Below are 24,400 nucleotides of genomic sequence, written 5' to 3'. Positions count from 1 at the left end.
AAACAATGATGCCTTCTGATTCATTTCAACCACAAGGGACTTTTCTCCAGCTCCAACTGCATACTGATTATTGTTCCAATATATTGTATTCAGAACTACATGGAGCATTCTTATAGGTATGCTAGCTGCTGCCAAAAGAAATGAATTGAAAACAGGGTTTAAGTGATTAATTTGGTAAATTATGACTACAGTACAGAACAGATGCAATGAAATATACTAAAAAAAAACACATTAAAATTTTGAGCCAATTTCCAGCTTCGTAGTATCAACAAATAATCTAAAGATTTGGAACACCTTTAATCCCTCTAATTTTACTCTACTGACCTTAAGTCCCGGATCTAAACCATGTTAATTTGTAGAATGTTTTCTGTACCTTAATGAAGACTGAAATGCAAGCATTTTTGCTGTGTTCAATTTTTCTTTGCCATTTTCAAACTTCTCAGACTGTCCCACAGAATCAGTTTCAGTTTCTATGACTCTAACAGTTGAGCATTCTGCTTTACTTTTGTTATTTGAGAAACCACTTTTCTCTTCTTCCTTGCCTATCAGCATTTTGATAGGATCTTCTCTGCAATTTGACATATCAGCCAATTCTCTAGGAAAGGAATTGTCACTTAGTGACTCACAAATTTCTTCTGAATCACTATGACTGAAAAGCCCACTATTACTTTCTTCATTGATTTTCCTCCAAAGTTTTTCTGCTGCATCATTCAAAAACGAACTTTCGCTTGGCAAATCCATGTCACTATTTGATTTTAAAACTGGATCTATCAGAAGATTAAGATTAGTATTCAGAGACCCAGAGTTGGTTACAACATTAATATCTAAATTGTTCATCTGTGTAGCAGAAGTAGAAACTAGCTTGCTTTCTGATTCATAAACTTCTCTGTTTTCCATGGGTAAGAGATCTGATGTCCCTGGACCTCCTTGTTCTAAAATAGGAGGGTTGCACATGCTTCCTTGCACTAGTGGATGAAGCAACAAAGCTATGTCAGCACTTTTCAATAAGATCCCAATACAGACATTTGCCTCTTTTGCTGGATTCCCTGTCACAGTCTCTACATCCTTTCTCAAGTTGTCCAGGAGTAACGCAAGGGATTCTTGTAGGTAAAGTAAGAAAAGATATTGGTAATGATTTATCTGCATGCTTACATGTTTTTGAATATGAAGTAAAACATGAATGTCTGCAACATATGCTGACTGAGATCCCGAAGTGCTTTTAGTGGAGCACAAATTTTCAGTACCACTGGGGAAGGCTTCCATCTCAGTGCTATAATACTCTTTCAGACGTTTTTTATGCTGCAGGCGATTAGCAAGGTCACAAGATTCACTTTTCAGAATGTTGAGAGAGTCCTGACTGCAAAAAGGCTCTTTGTGTGACTGTTCACATCTCATAGGTTGACAAATCCAAAATGTAAGTGGGAATGAATCCACAAAGCTTATCGGCCGTCCTTTCCCACTCTTCATTCCTTCATAGTCCATCCAAAATTGAGAAAAATGCACTGCCCAAACATCTGATGCAGCTGAAGTTTTAAGTGCACATTTATTCAGTTGAGGAGTAATAATACCTTTATAGATATCGTGTAGTTTTGTATCTTGTTCATGGGCATGTCTTTGAAAAATGGGATGTAAAAGATTAAAACAATCAGAAGATTTGGGAAACTCTGTGAAGGTTCTACTGAAGAATGTAGAGTCTTTGAAGTTTTGGAATGCTGCTTCCAAATCAGAGTGTCTACAGTTTGCTGAATGTCTAGCATTTGTAGCAATCATTTCAGAACTTTGAATGGAAATTGCATATGGATCATCTTTATGTTTTTGCTTCCTTTCAGAAGGAATGATGAGCTACAATGATAAAAAAAGTAAACGTATATGAGGATCAAACAGAATTCATTGAATAAATATTCTTCAAATGTTAGGAACAAGAAAGAAAAGTAAATTATCCAAGGAGTATCTGATCAATACACATAAGAGTTATTAATATATGTAGCTCCCCAAAATGTGGGTTATACAATCCCCGAAACGGCTAAACAAGAGAATGAGGAAAATAGCAGTCTGCAATGGCTGGTAGTGGATTTGGTCTTAAGTCTAAAGTATAATTGAATATCAAGTTGATGATGCAAAGGAAAAGATGAGTTTGTTAATTGAGTATTGTTGCACAACATTAAAGAATAATTTCCTGAGGAAGAATTAGGATATATGGCTAATAAAGGCTGAAATGCCTTGGGACTTAATAAAATAGTCAAGCTAATTAATTTTTTTAAATTAATTAAATTTAATTCATTGAATTTCTATAGCTGCTTATCTCAGTCAATGACTCTTTGAGGCTTAAAGTTCAAAAATGTATTAAAATACTAAAAACATTTTAAAACAATAAAAACCAGCAGAAACATCCAAATTAAATACACATAGTAACTAAGATACTTGGCCACTTAATAAGACCGCCAGGAAATGGGGCCTTAATACATTCAGCATCCTAGGCACTGGAACATAGCCAGGTTTTTAGGTCCTTATGAAAGGCTAACGGGGCCAGCGCCATTCTAACCTCCAAAGGGACAATGTTCCATAGAGCAGGGACCACGGTGGAAAAGGCTTGCTATGGTAGTTTATACTCTAATAACTTACTATTTAGTTTTAACAAGCAGTATATAAAAAAAGCCTTAAAGATAATGTGTGAGTTACAGCTAGTTCAGACTAAAACAGCTAGTACTATGAATAATGTAGTCAAATGGAATAACATATCCATTCTGAAGGAACTGTATTGGCTACTCATTTCCTTTAGGAGCAATTCTACCTAGAAACCTATCCTGCTTGTCTCCCTTGCTTCTCTCACCTGTTCCTGAAAACAGGATTTTAAAATTCCAGCCTAGAGAAGAGAGGTATGGTGATACCACAGTATCTGATTGATCATTCCACTATCTGCTCTTTCCATCCAAGAAGGGAAAGCAATCCTTGTTGTCTGGCTATAAATAGGAAAGGCAACCCTTGCTACCTGGCTCCTGTGTTGGTGGTGTTACAAGTTCCTGCCTTCTCCTTTTAAATATTGCCACTTTACTAGTTCCTGTTCATTTGTTTCACAGATGTTACATACATGAATGGCTTCACACATCTTTCCCATGTTTCTCCTTCGAAGTTACTGCACTATAGCTTCAATTGTTAAAACACAGGGAACAAATTGTTCCTTTGTTCCACTGTGCTGGGTAGAAATTTTGTGTCAATAAAGAACTGATAGCTGAAATTCAAGAAAGCAAGGAAGTACCATTCACTGATATTTTATAATATTGTTCGAACATTAAGGGAGAGGAAGGATCATTGCAGAACAGTAAGCACAATGTAAGAAAGAAAGAAGAGGATGGCTAGGAAATATAAGGTTGCCCACAGAATGGAATGGAATGAATATATTAGACTCCATGATGTTTATGAGCCATTGAATCAACTGGAAGAAAGAAAAAAAAGGGAAGCTGACTAGCTAAGACCATAGCAACTCATTGTGAAAAAATCATCAGCCACCAGAGACAATGGGCAAGTCAAGCACTACAGGCAATTGGAGTTGCAGATGTCACTAAACAGGAATAAAGCACAGTTGATTAAATACTCAAAATGGCTTAATATGGCTTCAAATGTAAAACAATACTTCTGAAGTACTTTTCAAAACGGAAGTTGGGACTGTATTTGCAGTAAGCTTGGACTAGGTGGAGGATTGTTCTTGCACTCAGGATAAGGTGAATGACACTGATTATGGAGCAAACAGTAACTGTGGATCTGGCCTAAGTCTAAAGATGTTGGATCTGCCGATCTTTAAAACCTTGAGCCATCTCAAATAGTTGAAGGATCATCTCTAGCTATAATATCCAGTCCTTGTTTAATATGGTCAGAAAGTATTTTTTAAAATAGCTTGGATACATTGCATAGCAGCAAGTCCTCTCTCTTGTAGTCTCCAATTATGGAACTTCTCATGTAAACATAAATGCTACTATTACTGCATTTTTTTAGTACTAGTTAAGGGCTTTTTGTTTGCAGAAGTATTTTGATTTATTTAAATGTTTTTTTCTTTTTCATCTTACTCCTTTTATTATTATATTTTGACTACTTATAACCTGCCCTGTTTTATGATTTTTGGTCAAGTTTTAAATCAAAGTAATAATAAATCTCAGCTTGCTGTAATTCTGCAGAGAAATGTATTCCTTTAAAGTTTTCTATGCCCAAGGAGTCCATATGCCCTTGACTATCAAACAACTACTATCCCCAACATGCTATTTATTTATAAATTGATCTCCACGACTACAGGTACATCATTGAATCTCTGAATATTTTTTTCTGATGTGCCTATTATACTGTCATTCTTTTTAGGTTCAAACAGTCCACCTATTTGATTTGTTTGTCCCAAGCATTTATATTGCTGCTTTAATATTTAGAAGCTGCCCATAGTTGTGTATGAGTGGGGGAAGTTTAAATCTTCCAACCCATAGCGTGGACGCTAATTTATAAATTACCATTAATTTATGAACATAGAATACATATTCTTAAATGTTGTGTATTCTCCCACAACTGTTAGAACCTTTTATAAAAAGCTAATAATCAATGTTATCTATAATATACAATCACAGGCATTGGAAATATTGTATGGTATCAGTGTTATACTGAGAAATATATTCAAAAACATGCAGGTTCTTTCAGCTATGTTAAAAATTTGAAAATTTAAAAACATGAAAGGTCCAAATGTCCTATAAAAGTTAGAAACCAAGGCAACCATTGGCACATTGTCCATGATGTCATTTAAAAACAGCTCCAGTTTCAAAGAGTTTCAAAACAAGGACTGTTATCATGCATCATTCTATATAGGAAAGAAACACTTAGTAATGTTGTGTTATGCTTTTGCAAACTGTACCTTTATCATTAATCCATCAACTCGAACATCAACATGTTCTTCTGATTTTGAATTGTCATTTAACTTGTACATGGCCATAAACTGACTGAGACTCTGTTTCATATCCAATACAAATTGATTTAGCCAAAGAATACTTCTTTCATCCAAAGTCAACTGTAGTGCATTTAGTTGAATATACAAGTTTGCATTTGGAACTAAAGGAAATGAAAACAAAATTATTATATTAAAATGTTTTAAAAGTAGAGTTACTATGACTATAATAAGCTAGCTGCTTGAAGAATATTGGCAACAAGGACAACAGTGATGTTATTAGCATGGCAGTGATTTCCTTAGTGTGGCACTAGATCTTACCCTCCAATAATATTTTGATAATTGCCATAGTAGAATTGAGATTTGAAAAAAAAATCAAACACCATTGAAATTTACAACAAAAAAATTTCAATACATAGCTTTTTATATAGCTATTATCCCTTTTAGGATATTCATTCCAATTCTAGTTTCAGTTCCTTTGTAATTATTCTACCATCCACTTTAATGATGTTAAAAATCTTGTGATGTTGAGCACATTCTGACTTTATTATATTCAGGAAGACAGTCCTTAAAACCTTTTTTTCTGCAAAGCTTGAGGCTCTCCTGAGCAGTCTAATCTTCCTGTTCTGACCTAGGCTTCCTTAGAAAGTATACAGCACAAACTTAGTCCCGGCAAACCTCTTTAATTGATATGGCTGTGAATTATTGTCATTCCCAGTCCGAAATGCTTCTCAAACAGTCTATTAGAGGAGTGTTTACAAACACTCACCTTATCTCTCTTGGAATGCTACCAGAGAACTAATTGCCAAATGCAGGGCAAGACCAAACTTAGCACAGAGTCAAACAGCTTTTCCAGAACTTTTACTGACCAGATGAACTAATTGCTTCCTGCAAAAGCTCATGTCCCGTTCGCTTCTCTTATGCCTTATGGGAGGGGCCAATCATCTACAAGCCTTACTCCCAAATTGACCCTGTTTTCTTAACTGTTCCTGTCTTCTGGCAGCTCTGCACATGTGCACCCTGGGAACAGGCTGACGCTGTTCTTCTGCCTCGCTGATGTCAGACTCCGGAGACAGCAAAAAACTACCAGCTGGCTTTGGCCCCCTCTCTACCTCCGACTCAGAGCCCTCGTCCGAGCCTTCCCCAGACTCCATGACTGGCCCATGTTCCTCCCCAACCTCCTCACTGTCCGAATCTGCTCCCAGCTCTGCTGGCCGCTGGCAGGCCACAACACTTCCTTTACAACAATGAGCTATCACCTAAATACTTACTGTTCTTTATGGTATGAATAATAATAAGCAAACACGGGGACTTCCGGTGGCATTGCAGGTGCCAAAGACGCTCCTTCTGCGAGCGCCAGCCCCGCGATCTCGTAAAGCCGCTAGAACAGCGCAAATCAGTTGTCTAGTGGAAACTTTCTCCCCGGGAAAAGGGAAGAGAGCAGATGGGTGCAGGTAGAGCTCCCTAAGAAGCCCCAGGAACAATTCTGGGGCTCGAAGGGTGAGAGCTCCCTGGAAGCCCGACAGAGCTCCGGATCCGGGACGTTTCTGTTTTAAGCAGAAGAAGACACCGCAGCCACCCCTGCAAACAACGCTTGGAATAAACATCATTCGGAAGCAGGCTGAGCAAACTCAGAAGAGATCAGATTTGCAAGTACTGAACTTTAACTCCATCTGACTCATTCCTTCTGACTCATTAAGGGGAGAAAGTGAAACCAAGATGGCAATTGAGCTTTAATGGGGCGTGAAAGCGAAAGTTAAAGAGGAAAGTTTTGTTTAGCGCTGGTAACCCCTGTTCAAAATTAGAGATTTTTGCTTCAAAAAAAAAAAGATTAAAGGCGAAAAAGACTACAGCAGTGACTTTTTTAAAAAAAGGATTGATATTATTTAAAGACTGGGAATTTTTGGATTTGGTGGATTTGTTGTTCTGGCTGCTAAATAAATTCAAATTGGAAACTAAAAATGGCTTCAAAACAAGTAAAGACTATTGTCACTAAAAGTGCTGGGACCTCGCCAGCTCAAACATCTAAATTGCAATCTCTCTCAGTTCCAACAGAACCACCAATATTAACATTTGAAATGTTGTAGGAAGCTCTTAAAATACAAGCCGCTGTTACAGAAAAAAAATTGCTTCAATGTTTGAGGATAAAATTCGAGATGTTGCTGAGGAGATAGTACAAATTAAAGAGATTATTCAAAAACGAAATCAAGAAATTAGAGAAGATATTATCATGGCAGTACAAGGTCTGGCAGGCCATATTGAAGCAATAGATGAAAAAGTGGAAGAAATTAAGTAGTCTAATGAGAACCTGGAAAATAAAATGGGGGAGGTCCAGAATAAGATGGAAAGAGCAGAGGCCGATGTGATAATGATACAATATAAAGATATGGAATTTGCTTTGAGAATAAGAGGCCTCAAAGAAAATATGCAAGAGAATTTGAGAGAGATTTTTTCAGAAGCATTTGCACAAATAATGGGAGACCAAAAAGCAAATCTTGAATGGCAAATTGACAAAATTTACCATGTCAATTCATGGGTTGCCAGACAGAAACATCTACCAAGAGACATTGTAGTTTATTTCACAACAAGGAGAATACTCAATGAAATCCTACAAGTCACTTTTAAGAATAAGCTTCAAGTGCGGGGGCAGGAGGTTTTAATACTGAAAGAAATCCCCCCCAAAATGTTGAGAGCCAGAAGGGATTATGGCTTTCTGGTGGAAGAACTGAGAAACCGTCAGATACAGTACAGATGGGAGGTTCCAGCTGGACTAGTGGTGAATTATTCAGGAGAATATAGGAGAAACTTTATTTTAATGGTTCGAGTAGAAAGTAGGAGTATCCATTATTCCCAAATGTCTGTTAATTTGAAAGTAATTAACAAATACATTTCAGTAATACTTTCATCTTTTATATACCAACATAATTACTTAAAAAAACATAATCTCTGTTATGTTATATTGCTGCAGAAAATATGACAAAATTTAACTGTCTTATTCAGACTACTTTGGATTCAAAGGGATTGGCATTATTTGAAGGAGATTTCCAAATAGAAATATGATTCACTGTATCTTCAGGCTGCTAAATATGAATCCATTAAACTGAGGACCCACTCTACTTTCAAAACAGCTACAATATTTTAACAAAGGGGAAAAGATAAGAAAACATTTTACTAGGAAAGTCTTTGCCATCTGGATAGTAGTATTCAGTGAATTCAATATGAATGGCTGGCATTTCTTGTGGGAGATACAGAGATTTTTTATTGCAAGAAATAAGAGTTTTAGGAGAACGGCGACACTGGTCTGCTGTAGAGACCTGAAAATAAGAAATTCAGCATTTAAGTTTTGTGAAATACGAATGTGAACAGCTTCTCACCTGTCACTTTTCACAGTTATTAGGAAGCAGATTTTCATTTTAATAACCCTCCTCCAAAAAACAAATACATCATTTTTGTGGCCATTTATGACCCTTGATGCATGGAACTGGATTTGTAGACAGCATACCAGGAAATGTCATTCTTAATATGCTGTACCATTTCAATAATTATTTCTTAATTTTAAACAGTTGTATAACTAAGCCCTTTGCTTAGTTTGGTTCCAATGATGTTAAAATCAGAGTTTTAAAAATGTGTTATTATGATACAAAATATAATACCTTAATGTTAATAATTTGTGTATGTACCATATGTACTATAAATTAACATGTATTTAAACTTACTGTTTTATCATACATTTTATATATTTAATCAAATCAAGTAAGAAAAATGAGAAAAATAAATGAAATTGCCTGAAATAGATACAAAGGTTCTAGAAACCATTTAAAGCATTAGCTAGAAAGATAGAAAATATTTATATTAACATCCAAATTTCTAATACTATAATTTGCAAACATTATACAATCATTAAGAATGAGTCAGTTTAAAAAGAATCGACTAAGTGCAGTCCTGTTTACCCAGGACAACTATGTTTTTAAGATTCTTCTTCCTTCTGAGATCAGCCACAGAAATTTCATGCCAGAAAGTTAAATCCTATAACAGATATATCCTCTGGAAGCAGATTATTATATCCCAAGATGGGTGGTTTAATAAGCTTTATATATAGCACAACAGAAAAATTAACCTGTTACCTCTTCAAACAAGATAATCCAAAATATACTTATTTTGTGCATAAACTGTGATACTTTTCATCATGCAACAAAAACATACGGTAAAGAACTGCTTACTTATTATAACCAGATATGGAGTGGTATGTATTATTCATAAAAGTTCTACACGTGGTTTAGAATATAAATAATTATAACTTAAGCTCAAGATACAGTTAATCGTAATAATATTGTTTTTAAAAAACCTCTCCTGACCTCAGAAATCTTCAAAGGGGCATGCTGAGCATTGTATGGAGCCTGGAGCAGACTTCTGCTACACTGCACATCAGGGAATGTATGCACCTGTCATTTGGAGATGGTTGCCTAGCTGTTGCATTTCCATTTAAACCCTCTATTTTGTTATTTCAGTGTGCCTTGCTTTCTCCCTGCCTCCCAATAGGATGTTGGATCAGCCAATCAGGATGCAGATATGCCTCTCCATACAATATATAATTGAGATTTGGATGGTGTGTACATCGGACCATCTGCAATCATCTGCAAACTATACTCATCCCCCTCCAGCATAGGTATGCATCAATGCCTATGAACAGTAGTGGGCAAGTCTAAATCAAACTTAAGAAATGGGCCAATTCTCCAATTAAATTGCAATGGGGAAAAAAAATAAAAAAAAATAATCAGCAAATCGTTCCTGATTTTCATTCTGATAGGTTATAAACTGGAAAGGCAAAAGTAATGGCAGATGACAGAATGTCCACTTAATCTGATCAAATATTTGTTTCTGCCAATTATAAGATTAAAAACTAACAAATAGTTTCACATAAGAAAATATCCCTTTATGCCAACAATTAGTTTGGCAAAATCTGTGACACTTTGATTGAAAGTCAACACTTGTATTAAGAACCTCATAATTTGGGACATAAAAGAAGAGTAATATTAATTTGTTGTAGCAGTCATTATTTAAATGTACCTGATAAATATTGACATCGGCAAGTCTAACTACCACTGGGCTAGACATCAATTTCTCCTTTGGCTGCTGTGATGACACAAAAGTCTTAGAAATTCCTTTTGACATTTGATCCTTGCCTATAAGAAACAAAAAGCATAAAAACACATATGGTTTAGGCTACCTTCTAAAATCCCCTCTATTCATGTTGCCGGGTAATGTAAAAATAATTAAAATAAACTAAAATTTCAATAAGAGAAGGCAATGAAAGGAAACGGTATAAAGTGACTCATTAATTGCACAATTCATATAGGATTGGAAACCTAATACATTATTTATCTTCACTAATAAATATTATTTATATTATAAGCATCAATCTCCCAAATTAATTTTATACTTACATGGGAGACTACAATATAGTATGAATAAAGATTACCAAAATATAAGGAAAGACAGCCAAATTTATTCAAAGCAAATGTATTGGTGTTTCTAATCAAATCAAATCAAATAAATAGGACCTGTGTCCACAAACAGATTGTAAAAGTAAATGAAAAATCCTAAATACCTATCTGTATATGCTGTGGAGACTCCTGGAATGGGAATTTAACTGGAGAATCTAATTTGTGATCCTTCACAGCCTGCTTAAGCAATTCAACATTTCCTTTGAACTCTTGAAGCAGTTCTTCTGCCCATTCACTTCTGGTTTTTGTAGCATCACTGTAATGCATCCAATGGCTGCAGCTCTCATCTACAATTGCATATATTTAATAAAAATGAAAAGGAATTTAAGCACCTACTTAAATCCATTTATAATATTTTTATAATTATTTGATGTATTTTAAAATATTTGAAACTATTTAAATTATTTGTTTAGATTCCAGTTTGTAATTGCCTAACATCAGTATTATGGTTGTGAAGATGTAATGAATTTAAGAAAAGCCTTACTGCATCATTTCAAAGATCCATCTAATCCAGCATTTGTCACTTAGCTACCATTATCGGGAATGCTGGGATTGTGGCCGATGAGTGAAGCAGTCATGTGACACCTCACTTAATGATCGCTTTGCTCAACAGCGACCAAGATTCTGGTCCCAACTGTGGTCATAAATCAAGTATTAGCTGTGCATGTTGTGTAAAGAAATACTTTTTTTAAATGACTCTCTTGCTGGATAACTTTATCCCTATCCTTATATCCCTATTGGATAACTTATATCTAGTATTTAGAGAGGAAAAATCCTCCATAGAATTTTCTCCGTTCTATATATAATTTTATGCACCACTGTAATGACCACAACTGCCACTACTCCATCATAATTACCCTTGTTTAACAAGAAAGGCCCAAACATCAAAGCCTTTCTTTATAGTAATTATTTTCAACCTACTGATTTTTATTATTCTTTTTAAATCCTTTCCAGCTTGGAAACCTTGGAGTTGCTGCTGGGGATGATGAGTGTATTGACTGAAGACATCTAGATGCCAACAGATTGGGAAAGACTGTTTTTAAGAGCTGCTAAGAATAACTGAAATTATCAGAACACTATAAATAACTATTTCCAAACATTTACGTATCTTTTTGAATTGGGATAACATACAATATAACCTATTGTGCAAAGTTTCATATCTGCAGCATCCTCAATTCACTTTGGTCAATAACGTATTATATGTAAGATTTAGTGTGGATAAATTAAGTGCTGATCAAGCAGTTTTGCAACCAGAAAACAGAATTCAACTTTTACCTGCTTTGTGAAATGGATAGTAGTCTATAGTTAACTGACTAAAGGACAGCTGCATAGCACCTCCTGAAACACGCCTGTTTGCATCTGTAAAATAATACAATGAATAATATTACATGTCATCGTTCATATTTATTTCATCTGGAAGGAAAGTATTGTGGTTCATTTGAAGCAACGTGCGTCTCTTCTTGGTGGCTCTCAAATCTGCTGCACTGTAATTTTGTTTAGGAAAACAAAAGATTATGTAAATTTCTATTGTGGCCTTTTCTTTTGTTTAACTTTTCCAGAATTGTGAAAATTCCTTACATTTAAGAATATTTGAGTACCACCACTCTCAGAGCAAATCTGAACCTGTGACACAAGGTATAACACACAGTGCATTAAGAACAGCCTGAGTATCACTAACAGGGAGATACCCAATTTCTATGGCACTAGCCCTTATTAGCCTATATCCATAGATGAGCATTGAGGGGGAAAATGTATTCTTGTTGAAGTTGTCCTCCTGTTCTCTAAGAACTGTAATTCTTAGAACTATAATTATCAATTTATGAAAAATAGAAAAAACAGCATTTTTAGAATTGCCAGCCACAGGATTAATGGTTCCCTTGCATATGCATCTCTTCCTTTCAATTTTTGCAAAAGTAAACTACTTAGCTAGAATTGTTAAGTGACACAACCTACTTCAGAAGCATTGATTAAATATCTTTGAATAAATCTGCATCTTTTCTTTTCCATCAATTTAAATTGAAACCTGCAGTTATTTGTATTATATAATGCTCTAAAAGTTGATAATTTTATAGAGGAAACTCTATAAAAGTTGAGTTTGTCATATGTACTTCTACAACTGCCTGGTTTGGTAAAGGAAACAAACAGGACAGGTATAGACTCCAATGGATAGTTAAGACTGCAGAAAGAATAATTGCAACCAGCCTGCCTTCCATAGACGACTTGTACATTGTGCGGGTCAGAAGGACGGCTGAGAAGATATCTGCAGACCCCTCACATTCTGGACATGATGTTTCAACTCCTCCCTTCAGGACAGAGATACAGATCACTGCAGGCCAAAACAACTAGACACAGAGACAATTTTCCCCTTGGACATCATTCTGCTGATCACCTAATTCTCATAGTGATGTGTAATGTCTATGTATATTTACCCATGTAGTATTATTATTATGCTTCTTATCTTTACTATGCCCACTTGTTGGTGTTATTATTATTGTTGTTGTTTGTCACACAATCAACCAGATGTTCATACTGGATTTGGCATTTTTGTCTACCTACTGAGGATCTGGGATAGGCAGATGTGTATGTTTGATGGTGTTACAGATATAGTCGCAGGATGTAAGCTGTTCCAAATAAAGCTGCCTTTTGTGTGTGTAATCACACTTGGCCAAATAAAGTGTTTTGTTTGCCCTGCCCTGCCCTGCCCTGCCCTGCCCTACCCTATTCTATTCATCCCAAGAGGCATGCCTTCTTAGCTATGCAACCTATCATATGGGATATTCTCTCCCACCACCACCACCATTAGATTAGCTTCCAATCCTTTTGATATACCAAAAGACCACCAGGATCTGGTATGAGGCCTGGGACTGTTGTGGCTCCGTTACCAGAGCCTGTGTCATTGTCAGGAGAGGACTCCAAGAGTGAAGGGGAGGAGTTTGCAAGGCCTCCCTCTCCAGGACCCTCCTCTCTGGCAATGCCTTCGGTGTCCGCCGAAGGGCAAGAGATAGGACCAGGGCCAAGCACGTCCACGCAGCCACAGATGGACAGTGATGAGGGTAATGAGTCTTGGCTGGACCCACGCCAGCGTCGCAGAGATAAGCGCGTGCAACAGAAGAAAGGGCGTGCCCGAGATTAGGCTGAGTCACTGGAACACATCCCACAGGATATAAAAGGGAGCGTGGCGGCCAGTCAAACCTTGTGACGAACAAAGCTGAAAGCTTCCACGCCATTCTGCATTGCCAGACTTTTGCTTTAAGACTTTGCTGGAGTATCTCTGGACTTGATTTAATTCCGTAATTATTGAGCTGCTTTCCTTTGATGTATCAGAAGTGGGGAGAAGTTATCTCTCCTCTTTGTAAATAATAAACTCTTGGCAGGCAGCCACTAGGTTGTTGCCAAGTTCCGTTATCATAAGGAAAAGGATTTTGCCGGCTGGTTTGGTGTGTGCGCGTGGGGTTGGGGACAGAACAGGGACTCCCAGTGAACAAAGACATGTTTAAACAGCTCCATGACTATTTTTATCTTCTCTTTGCCTAAACTTGATTCTTTGTTTTCATAATATTTGCTTTTAAAGTGATTTTTATATTTGTAGTTTCATATGTGGTTTTATCCATTTGTTTTGCTCTGTTCAGAGTTGTCTTCAGGGAGATAGCAGAAATCTAAATTGGATTAATAAACAAATAAGATACTGCTATGCACCAATTGATATTTAAGAACTAGTGCAAAGACCTAAAACTGTACAAGCAAAATAAACTGGAAATATATAGTAATTTAACATAGAGTCATACGATTTTGGTCAATCATAAAGATAATAAATAAAACTCTTGCCCTTTTCTTTGGTGTAAATATCATCACAGATATGCAGATCCAAATGAGAAATTGCTAGATGATAAGATGTTTCCTTAACATCAAAATCATTGAATAGTCTTACAATTGCATCATTTTGATCAGAAGCTGCTGAAGATTGTTGAGTTTCCATCTCCTGAGAATTATATGCTGACGTGGAACTCTGAAACAATTTAAGCACAACATAAACTTCACTGAAACACCATAACATAAAATCATGCTTCTATATGAAATAATACTTTCAAATAGAATATAAATTATACTTTAATCTACAAAGTTATTTGGCACAGTTATTGCTACTAATTTGAATAGCAACAAGGTGACACTGCTGAAATGCAGCAATTTAAATTCAAGATCTTGTGAAACAGATTTTTTTCAAAGTAGTATTCAAAATGTTTCTAGAATTTATTTAATTTGATTTGACTTAATTAAATTTATTCAATTTGGGCAGCTGACTCCAGACAGCTTTTAAGCTAGACAGTTTAAAATACAACTTCAATAAAATACAATATGAATAATGAATACAAAATAAATTAAGAACAAGAAAAATAAGAATAACTACAAGATGACAGTCTGGCCAATAAGTCTTTGCCACCTAGTGCAATTAAGTTATGAAGAGATTCAAAGCAGAAAATAATACTAAAATATACAAAACTAATTTAATTCTAACTTTGTCCACTATGATATACTAGTTATTACACTGTCTATTCTAATAACAAATGTTCATAACAATTGGTTCTTCTTAGAGGAATATTACACAGCAAACTAAAAAAATATTTAACCCTTGTTATGTTATTTCTTAAATAATTAAAATTGATGCTACCAATTTTGGAAAAAAAACCCTAATGTTTGAAATCCCATAGAAGCACATAGTGTAGAGTTTTCTAAACAAATTTGTATCAATAATATTAAGACATAAAATACCCGATTGGCTTACCTGCATAGGTTCCGAAGCAAGGCTTTTTCTCTGTTCAGCTGATTTCTCTATTGCTTCACTAAGAGATTTAGCATATTGTACCATAGCTTTCAATTGGGAATCAGTCAAAACCCACAGTAAATCATCCAGTATTAAAATTAGTTTGGATGCCACCACATTGCAATCTTTTAACTGTCAAAGGAAAAAAAGTCAAATACTGATAAATAGATTATGTAGTTTTTCCCTGTTGCAAAGCAGGCCCACAATTTATAAACTTCTGCAAATCTGTTTGCTACCAATTGGCCTGTTAACTAGCTACTATTTATAAAAAAGATAGTTAACAGCAAAGTTTGAAATGTGGATTTACAGGTGGCTGTTACATATAAATTGGATTGACCAAATCAGAAATGAAGAGGTAATAAGCCACCTGGGATAGCCAAGGGAAATCATCAAAACCATAAAAAAGTGAAAGTTAGAATATTTTGGACATGTGATGTGATACTCAGAAAAATTCGGCATACTTCACTTAATCCTCCAAGAAAAGATTGAAGGCAAATGTTGTCCAGGCAGAAGAACATCATGGCTTCAAAATCTAAGGAACTGGTTTGGACAAAACTCAACAACACATTTTCGTGGGGCTGTTGATAAAAATAAGTTCGCCAACATCCAATGACGGATATGGCACAAGAAGAAGAACAGCAAAGTTAAACTTCAAATCCCTCTATAAGCAATCTATTATTGTATTTAGAAAGTCTACAAAATGTAACATGTCCACAACATGTGATAAAAAGTACCCTCCTTACAGCTGCATTTCCAACAAATATTTGAAACATCCTTATACATCTTCGATAGTTTATCTGGCATCAAATATAACCAGTATATCACTTTACAGAAGCTCTCATTAAGATTATAATTCAATGTGAATATCAGCCTTTTAGTCCACGTTTTCCCATTGCGCTAACATTATAACCAAAATTTCTTGCCCACTGAATCATACAGTGTTAAAATACTCATTTTCAGGTTTAACTGTAACTGGATTTTATAAACCTTAGCTCTAAGATGATACTTTGTACCAATGATGAACATTTCAAATTCATTTTAGCAGCTTCAAAACCACATTTTTCTTTTAATTGCAAATAGGTAAACCAATGACATGTACGATCTTCTAGCTCCAAGTCTTCTTTTGATTTGGGAAAGGATTCACTTTGAATGAATTTTCATTATTTCATTCTAAATCCACCAATTAGAGATCACTGTCATCTTCTTCCTTTAAATAAGGCTTCTTGGGGTTACATCCAAAGAGGTATTTTAAAGAAAAACTTTTCTTTGCATTTATTTCTTACTCTATAAATGGCACACTTCACAAAATGATTCTTGAAATCTGCATTCATTTTAAGTTTATTATACCATAAATAGGCATGCCATCCAAACTTTAGTTTATTACCTTCCAAGTTCAATAATCCTTTACTCTTTAGATCACCCATTCCTTCATCCAGACCAAACAACATGCTTCAAAATACAATTTTAAATCTGAAAGACCCAGACCTCTTTCTTTGGCAACCCACAAGAATAAATATTCAATTCTTGATTTTTTTCTTTGCCAGTGAATTTTAAATACTGTTAACCATATCAGTTTGGAAGTTATATTTTATATAAGGTAATGGGAGAAATTTTAAACAAAATGAAAAGACTTTAGTTTACAAACTAGAATTTTTGTTCCACGGAAAGTCCTTTAATAAACAGTGAATAAACACCATAGGCACCCATGAATTTTAAGCCTTATAATTGGTGGTGGTGGTGGTTGTAGTCAGCTAGATGTTTAGGATGGATTTTGAATTTTTATCCATCTATAGCAGGGGTGTCAAACTGAAGGTCCACAGCCTGCATCCAGTCTGCAATGTGATCAGATCCAGCCCATGGAGCTGTCCCAGTCTACCCAGTGTGAAAAAGAAAGATCAGGCCAGCGTAGTTTCAGCCCGGTCTACCCAGTGTGAAGAGGAAAGATCAGGCCAACATACCTTTGGCCCGGTCTACCCAGTACGAAGAGGAAAGATCAGTCAGCGTAGCTTCAGCCCAGTCTACCCAATGCAAAAAGGAAACATGCCAGCAGTTTGGGAAGTGGTGTCAAGCTGGCCACGCCTACCCAATTGGCCACACCCACCCAGTCAGCCATGTCTGGCCGCCCCCCTGAGATCAACCAAAGACCTGATGCGGCCCTCAATGAAATTGAATTTGACATCCCTGATCTATAGAGTCCTTCCCAAGGGATTTGGATAGGCAGATATTATTTGATGTGTTAAAGGTATCATAGCAGGATGTAAGTGTTCCAAGTAAAGCTGCTTTTGCAATTGACTAATGGTGATTTTGTGAATGCCGATGGTGTTTAAGTGTCTAAATTATTCTGGATTGCACCCAAGATACCTATTGCTATTGCACTATCTTTGCTTTCTTTTACCACAGTTGTTTCACTTCTATTTACAGGTCTTGTATTTTGTTATCTTCTCCAGTTCTTTCTCTTCTGTTCTGCTGTCTCCAGATGCTGTCACATCTACTATCCAGACTTCTTTGTTTTTCTTATTAATAATTGTTAAATCTGCAGTGTTATGTAGTAGGTGCCTGTTTATTTGAATGCTAAAGATCCAGAGCAATTTAGCTTCTTCATTTTCTATGTCTTTCTTTATTTTATGGTCCTGCCAGTTCTTGCTTGCAGGCAAATTATATTTCTTGCAGATCTTCCAATGCAGCATTATTACTACTTTGTCATGCGATTGTTTATAGTCAGTCTGTGTGATCTTCTTGCAACAGCTAACTAGGTGATCCACTGTTTCTTCAGTTTCTGTGGCATTTGCTATCTGCTGATATCCTCTCAATTCTGGCTTTTGCATGCATTTGTTCTTAAGGCTTGGTCTTGTACAGCCAGAATTAGCCTTCTCTCTCTTTCTTCAACTTTCTTGCTCTTAGCCATTGATAGGGTATTATCTGCTTCCCATTATATTTTTAAAGTACTGGCTATGTAATGCTTTGTCTTCCCATGCCTCCACTCTGTTCTTCATTTGGTCCTTCTTGTAGGGCATCTTACTCACTAGGCTTTCCTTGAATACTAGCTTCAATGCATCTCCTTCACTATCCTTCAGATATTCTTCCAATACCATTTTTTCTTCTTCAACCATCTTATTTACTTGTAACATTCCACACTCACCCATTTTCCTTGGTAAATAGAGTCTTTCAACATCAATGCATGGATGAAGGGCATGATTCATTGACACTATTTTTCTGGTTTTCCTATCCCGGGCCTTTAGTTCTGCTTCACTCCACTCCACTATTTCAGCTGTGTACCTAATGACTGGAATTGCCCAGGTGTTGATTGCCTTGATGGTATTTCCTCTACTGAGTTTGGAATATCATCTTCACTCTCTTGATTTATTCATTTCTAATCCTTCTAACCTTCTGGTCTTCATTTGGTCTTTCTTGCAGACTACTTTGGTCTCCCCAGTAATCAGTAAGCTTATTATTATTGGTAGTTGTGGTTGTCATACAGTAAGCCAGATGTTCATACTCGATTTGGCATTTTTGTCCGCCTATTGAGTCTTTCCCAAGGACCTGGGATACGCAGATGTGGATGTTTCATGCTGTTAGAGGTATCGTCGCAGGATGTAAACTGTTCTGAGTAAAGCTGCCTTCTGCTATTGACTGATAGTAAATTTGTTAAAGCCAATGGTGTTCAAGTGGTGCTCCAGTTGTCTGGGAATTGCACCCAAGGCGTGTATGATTATTGGTACTGCCTTTGCTTTTTTGCCACAGTTGTTTTATTCCTATCTGCAGGTCTTTGTATTTTCTTCCCCATTTCTTTATCTTCTATCTGTATGCCAGGTACTGCCAGATTCACAATCCAGATTTTTTTTTTTGCCTTTCTTATTGGTAGTTGTTAAGTCTGGGATGTTATGTGGAAGTTACCTGTCTGTTTGAAATCTAAATTATTATTTATTCTATCCCAACAACTGGGAGGTTCACTGGTGTTTTCTTTAAGAATTATTTTGTGTAGTTTGGTTAGAATTTTTACAAAAAAATGTTTCATTCAGAAATAAAATAGTATTCCTTACTTATCTCTCCTTTATAATCAATTAACAAAATGAAATATGCATACAGCAATCTACTAAATAAATACAAAATAGGTAAAATATAAAATTTAGGCTATAATCTGCTTTAAATGATATTAATAGCCTTGCCCAACCAATGTCAAATGGTTAAAGCAGGGATGATGACTGGTGAACTGGGTTGTCCCCAATTTCTTTATAGAAGGAACTAGCTTCTTGTACTGAAGACATTTTTTTAAAAAAATAAGGCCAGCTTTTTAACAAGTCAATTGAGGAAGTTTCTTCCATTTCATCAAAAGAAAAAGTAAGGTGTGCTTACAAAAGGAAAAGTAAGGCAGCACCTGCCTTATGGGACAGCATCCCCCAAAGTCCAACTCTATTCTTTTTTTTAAGACTCTGAAGACTTGGCTATTTCCCAAGGTGTTCAGGTCAGGTTAAGCGTACACAGCTATAACAGGATTTTAGAATCGGAACATATCATTTACCTTTTGCATCATGGATCATGCCATTCTATGAAATGGGTGTCCATATACATTAGCTAAGTAAATAAATATCAATGGTCAGGGTGCTTCAAAAAGAGACTTGATTGAGGGCAGATCAGAGATCCAACATAGTATCTGAATAGAGGGATTGGGACTCCAAACAGAATCTTGGAAATGAAAAAAGAAGCAAGATTCTCACTGCTTTTCTCCCCAATATTCATTATGAGGAGATTTTTCAATCTACTTCTAGACTAAAATGAAAGTTAAAAAAGCAACAAGCAAAGGGTTTCACCCAATTTTTAAAAAATATCCTTGTGAACAAGGTGGATAAATGTGGAGAAGAGGATCCAGAGAATTTGCAGCTTTTTATATAACATTCGAAAAGTATCAAAGGGAATCACCAGTTAAGCCTGAGGAAGCAGTACAGTTAAGTAGTTAAAAAGGCCAATATACTGTAACTGTGTGCCATATAAACAGAAGAATAGCATACTGATCCAGGAAGTAACATTTGCACTGTACTCTGCACTAGGCTGACTGTCACTGGAGTACTTTATTCAGTTTTATATATGTACCTTAAAAGAGAAAAACTAGTGAAGTTTTCAGAGAAGAGTTACTATAATAATATGAAACTGGAAATCTGCCACAGAATGTTCAGTGGATTTCTACATTGACCAGAAATATGACTTGTTAGGTCTTTTCTAATAACATTTTATCCACTGCTATTAAAATGCTCATAAATCAAATTAACATTATTTATGTTAATTATTAACATTATTTTTATTTGAATAAAAAAATCAAACTGATTTCAACTCAGTTTGAGAATTACCCTTCTTTTAAGTATGATTCTAATTTTGGACTGGTTGGTAATCAGACGAACTGGAGCACTCATGATTTCATGCTGAGAGCTTTGGATTGCATCTGCTTCTATTCTGATCATCTGCCAGTTGATTTCTTTAAATGTCAACACCTATAATAAAACATACATAAATTAATTAAACATTAAGTAGAGTTTGTCTAAGTGTGTGTATATATGTGTATTTTGTGTATATATAAAGTAGGCATAGCTGCTTTTCATTCATTAAGATTAAAAACTCAAATTTATTATTTATAACTAAAAAGAAAAAAAATCACATCCTAAATCAAGTCAACAAAAAGCAAGTTTAAGAATGTAATGTGTAGGTTTGTGTATTTTGACTTTTGGATTTATTTTGTAACAGTTTAATGGTTATTATTATTTTTCTTTTATGTTGCAGGTTGCGAAGAGCCTATGCATGATTGTGGCAGGGTACAATACACGGTAATATATTTTTATTTGAAACTGTGTGTGATAGATCTTTGAACATCAATCATTCACATATACATATGAGAAAGTAATTGTCTACACCGTTTTTTTCTATTTAGATCATACCTAAGTATGTTTGTAATCTTTGAAATCAGTGAGCATGAATGTTACTCTCTTATAATATTCTTGTAACTAAAGCATTCTACCACTCAACATCAAATTTTGTTCAACAATGAAGAGACTTGTCCAACCAGTTTTTAAAACCATCTTAGCGATTATCACAAATTGTGGTAATGAATTTCACAGGTTAATTATATACCAAGTGAAGAAATATTTTCTTTAATCTTTATTAATCTCCTTCCAAACAACTTCATTAGCTAATCTTGATCTGTTGTACTAATGTGTATTATTGGCAGTTTTACTTTCAGTCTTTTTCACAAAATTCCTAATACTCTTTTAACTTTTTCATAGTTGCCAAGTCACCATTTTCTCTAAATTATCCACTATGACCAAATTTTATTCTTGGTTAGTTTCAGACAATTCTGATCCCATCAATCTATATGTGAAATTTGCATCAAAATGTATCATTTTGTGCTTACTAAAGTTTAAAGAAATTGCTCCAAAGCTCTTCATAATCACTTTTAATTTCATTAAGATGAATAATATAATTTGCAAACATGCAAATTCACTGTTTATCCATATGTCAGAATATGGTAAATGACAGCTTAACTAATTTAAAGCAATTCAAGTCTCTAGTGTGAGGTAAATTACACTGTGTGGTGCTGAAGGGACTAGCTGATAGCCCTTCAAATAAATAAGATAATGAAACAGTCACACCAGGAACGCTCTTTATTATAGTATAGAATAATAAAATCATGAAAGCCTATCCACATTTGTCACTTTGCCATCTTTACCAAATAAAATAAAAACAATTGCCATGAGTCATAGGTTGAGTTGGGTGGGCTATAGAAATTGGATGGATGGATAAATAAATTTTCAGTTTCTTTCTCTGCTTCCCTCATTTTCTGGACTGTGTAATTTTTTTTGAAAGTCGTCCCCCCATCCTTCCCCAACAGCTGGCTCATTTCTTCCCTATCCTCAAAGTCAGCTCTATATTCCTTCATACTAGCAGAAGATATAATAGAACTATTCTCATTAATCTTTGAAAATTCCTGTAGAACTGATGAGGTTCCGGAAAATTGAAAAAAAGCAGATGTCATCACTAAATGTGAAGGAAGGGGATGTAGGAAACAACAGATTTCTCAGTTTGATATCTATAGTAGGAGACATCCTTGAATAACTTGTTGAGCAGACTATTTGTAGGCAGGTAAGCTGCATTTAGGAGGAACCAGCATGTGTTTGTCACAAACAAATCATGCCGGATTAACCATATCTCCTTTGACAGAATTATTAGCTTAGTAGATCACAGAAATAACAGAGATTTAGTAAACCCAGACCTTAGCAAAGCCTTAAATGTAATCCTTCAACACTTTCTCCTTAATAAATGATAAAATATGGGCTAAAAGGTACCACTGTGTTGTGGCCCATCAGCGGCCTGTGTAGCTAGTAGCTGATTCCAACAGCGAGGAGGCTGGTGTGGTGCTGCGCCAGCAGCCTGTGCAGCTGGCACTCAAGTCAGACAATGAGGAGGCTGGAGAAGATGTGGTGCCAGAGGCGGGGATTCAGCCAGGGCCTTCAGAACCTGCAGAAGCTCCTATAAGTGAAGAGGAAGAAGAGGAGGAGCCTCTTCTCAATGCACGGGCGCACAGAGCTGCCAAAAGGCAGGAGTGGCTCCTCAGGAGGAGGTCTCCTCAAGAGTAAGGCTTGGGGCTAATTGGCTACTCCCTTAGCCTATTTAAGAAAGGACAACGACTGAGGCAATTTGCAGGGAACAACTTTGTTCACTCTCCTTCGCGTCTTGATCTTAGTTCTCTTATCAGTTTCCTGCAAATTGCTTCTGGGCTTTCTGCCAACCATAGTAAGATTACGATTATTTATTCTTTGAATTCTTGTAGGCTGTTAAGAAAGTTAATTAACAGCCTTTGTTTGAAAAAGACTGATTTAATTTAGTAAACTAAGGTTTGTACAGACTTTGTGTGTGCTGCGTTCTTTGGGGTCCGTAGCTGGGGCAGAACACACTGATACATGAACTCAGCATCAGCTGAACAACTGCACCCAAAGAGTGTTCATTATTGGCTTCATTTGAGCTTGAAAGGAAGTATTGAATGAACCATGCAAAACAAGAGTCTAGGTCATGGGAGAGCTCAGAGAACACCAATAACTCCACAGATCATGGGAAGTAATAATCCATTCTGTTCTGTTCTAGCCAAAGGTTATTGGGAATACTGTGTCCAGTTCTGGGACCCAGAATTCAAAAAGTACAGTGCCATATTCTAGCACAATCAGAAGAGGGATAGGAAGATGATAACCAAACCCTGGTGAGAATGATCTATTTAACCTGTAGAAAATATAACTGAGGGAAATACAGTAGAACAGTAGTCTGCAAGGTTGTCACAAAAAACAGGGAGCAGTCTTATTTGCTATTGCCCCAGAAAGCAGGACCAGAATCAGTTTGTAAATACTGCAAGAAAATAAGTTCAGACTAGACATTATCATACAGGAGTTTGATGTTTGATCATACAGTGAAATAGACTGACAAATAGAGTCAGTGAATTCTCTTTCACTAGAAGTTTTCAAAAAGAGATTGAATGATTATTTTAAAAAGATGCTAGTGTATTCTGCAATGAGCAGTAGCTTGGACCAGATGACCTCTAAGGTGCCTACCAATTTTTTTAAATCTATGATTATAAGAGCATATATCTGAACATTGCAATTCCAGATGCTTAAGCCTAATTTTCTTCAATAAAATAATTTATGTCAGGATTTAAATGTATAGTATGTTCCCATAGTGGCACCAAAAGTAATAATGTGCTGCTTACATAGCCTTTGACCCCTGTCAAGAAAATTGGCTCATCCTTTTTAAGATTATTTTATCAAAAGCAGAAATCAAAGTTTCAAAGCAATCCAGTAATCTCCAGCATAACCTGGATTTCCAGCAATGCCTCTGGAACCCACATATATCCCAGAGAATCTTAGAAAATAAAATGGTGAATTCTGATAAATCATGATAACCAATGTTTGAGGGTATAGGAGCTGCAACTCAGCCTCATCTTCTGAAAACCTAGAATTTGTATGTTTATTTAACTGTAATTCATCCTAATCAAAAGACTGGGCATGCACCTGAACAAAAATGGCAACACAAAACTTCACACCCCCAAATGGACACTATGCATAATCACGGCTGAAATGGCACAGCAATGTCACTGGAAATGGAGTGGCTCAATTTTTTTCATCCCATTTTTTT

The 24,400-nt window shown here is 35.8% G+C and overlaps 1 protein-coding gene and 1 long non-coding RNA gene across 3 annotated transcripts in view; one reads left to right on the top strand and one right to left on the bottom strand.

The window, feature by feature from the left end:
* Window positions 1–24,400, bottom strand: part of BLTP3B (bridge-like lipid transfer protein family member 3B) — a 54,999-nt gene that overhangs the window by 18,486 nt on the left and 12,113 nt on the right. For both annotated transcript variants that reach the window (XM_034402921.3, XM_087873955.1), the window contains 9 exons: window positions 20,581–20,721; window positions 15,200–15,370; window positions 14,245–14,425; window positions 11,695–11,778; window positions 10,524–10,706; window positions 9,983–10,098; window positions 8,088–8,229; window positions 4,886–5,079; window positions 374–1,842 (listed from right to left, as the gene is read on the bottom strand). In XM_034402921.3, coding sequence (XP_034258812.2) covers window positions 374–1,842; window positions 4,886–5,079; window positions 8,088–8,229; window positions 9,983–10,098; window positions 10,524–10,706; window positions 11,695–11,778; window positions 14,245–14,425; window positions 15,200–15,370; window positions 20,581–20,721 — 2,681 coding nt within the window. The remainder of the gene's footprint in view (window positions 1–373; window positions 1,843–4,885; window positions 5,080–8,087; window positions 8,230–9,982; window positions 10,099–10,523; window positions 10,707–11,694; window positions 11,779–14,244; window positions 14,426–15,199; window positions 15,371–20,580; window positions 20,722–24,400) is intronic.
* LOC117655456 (uncharacterized) lies at window positions 8,398–13,830 on the top strand. The gene is made up of 2 exons (XR_004588669.3): window positions 8,398–9,581; window positions 11,374–13,830. It is a non-coding gene; the product is annotated as an uncharacterized LOC117655456 (long non-coding RNA).

This window comes from Pantherophis guttatus, chromosome 7 (assembly GCF_059756535.1).
Source record: "Pantherophis guttatus breed Tessera chromosome 7, ASM5975653v1, whole genome shotgun sequence".
NCBI classification, from domain to species: Eukaryota; Metazoa; Chordata; class Lepidosauria; order Squamata; family Colubridae; genus Pantherophis; species Pantherophis guttatus.
Note: the sequence above shows the minus strand (reverse complement) of the source record. Positions and strands in the feature narration are given on the sequence as shown.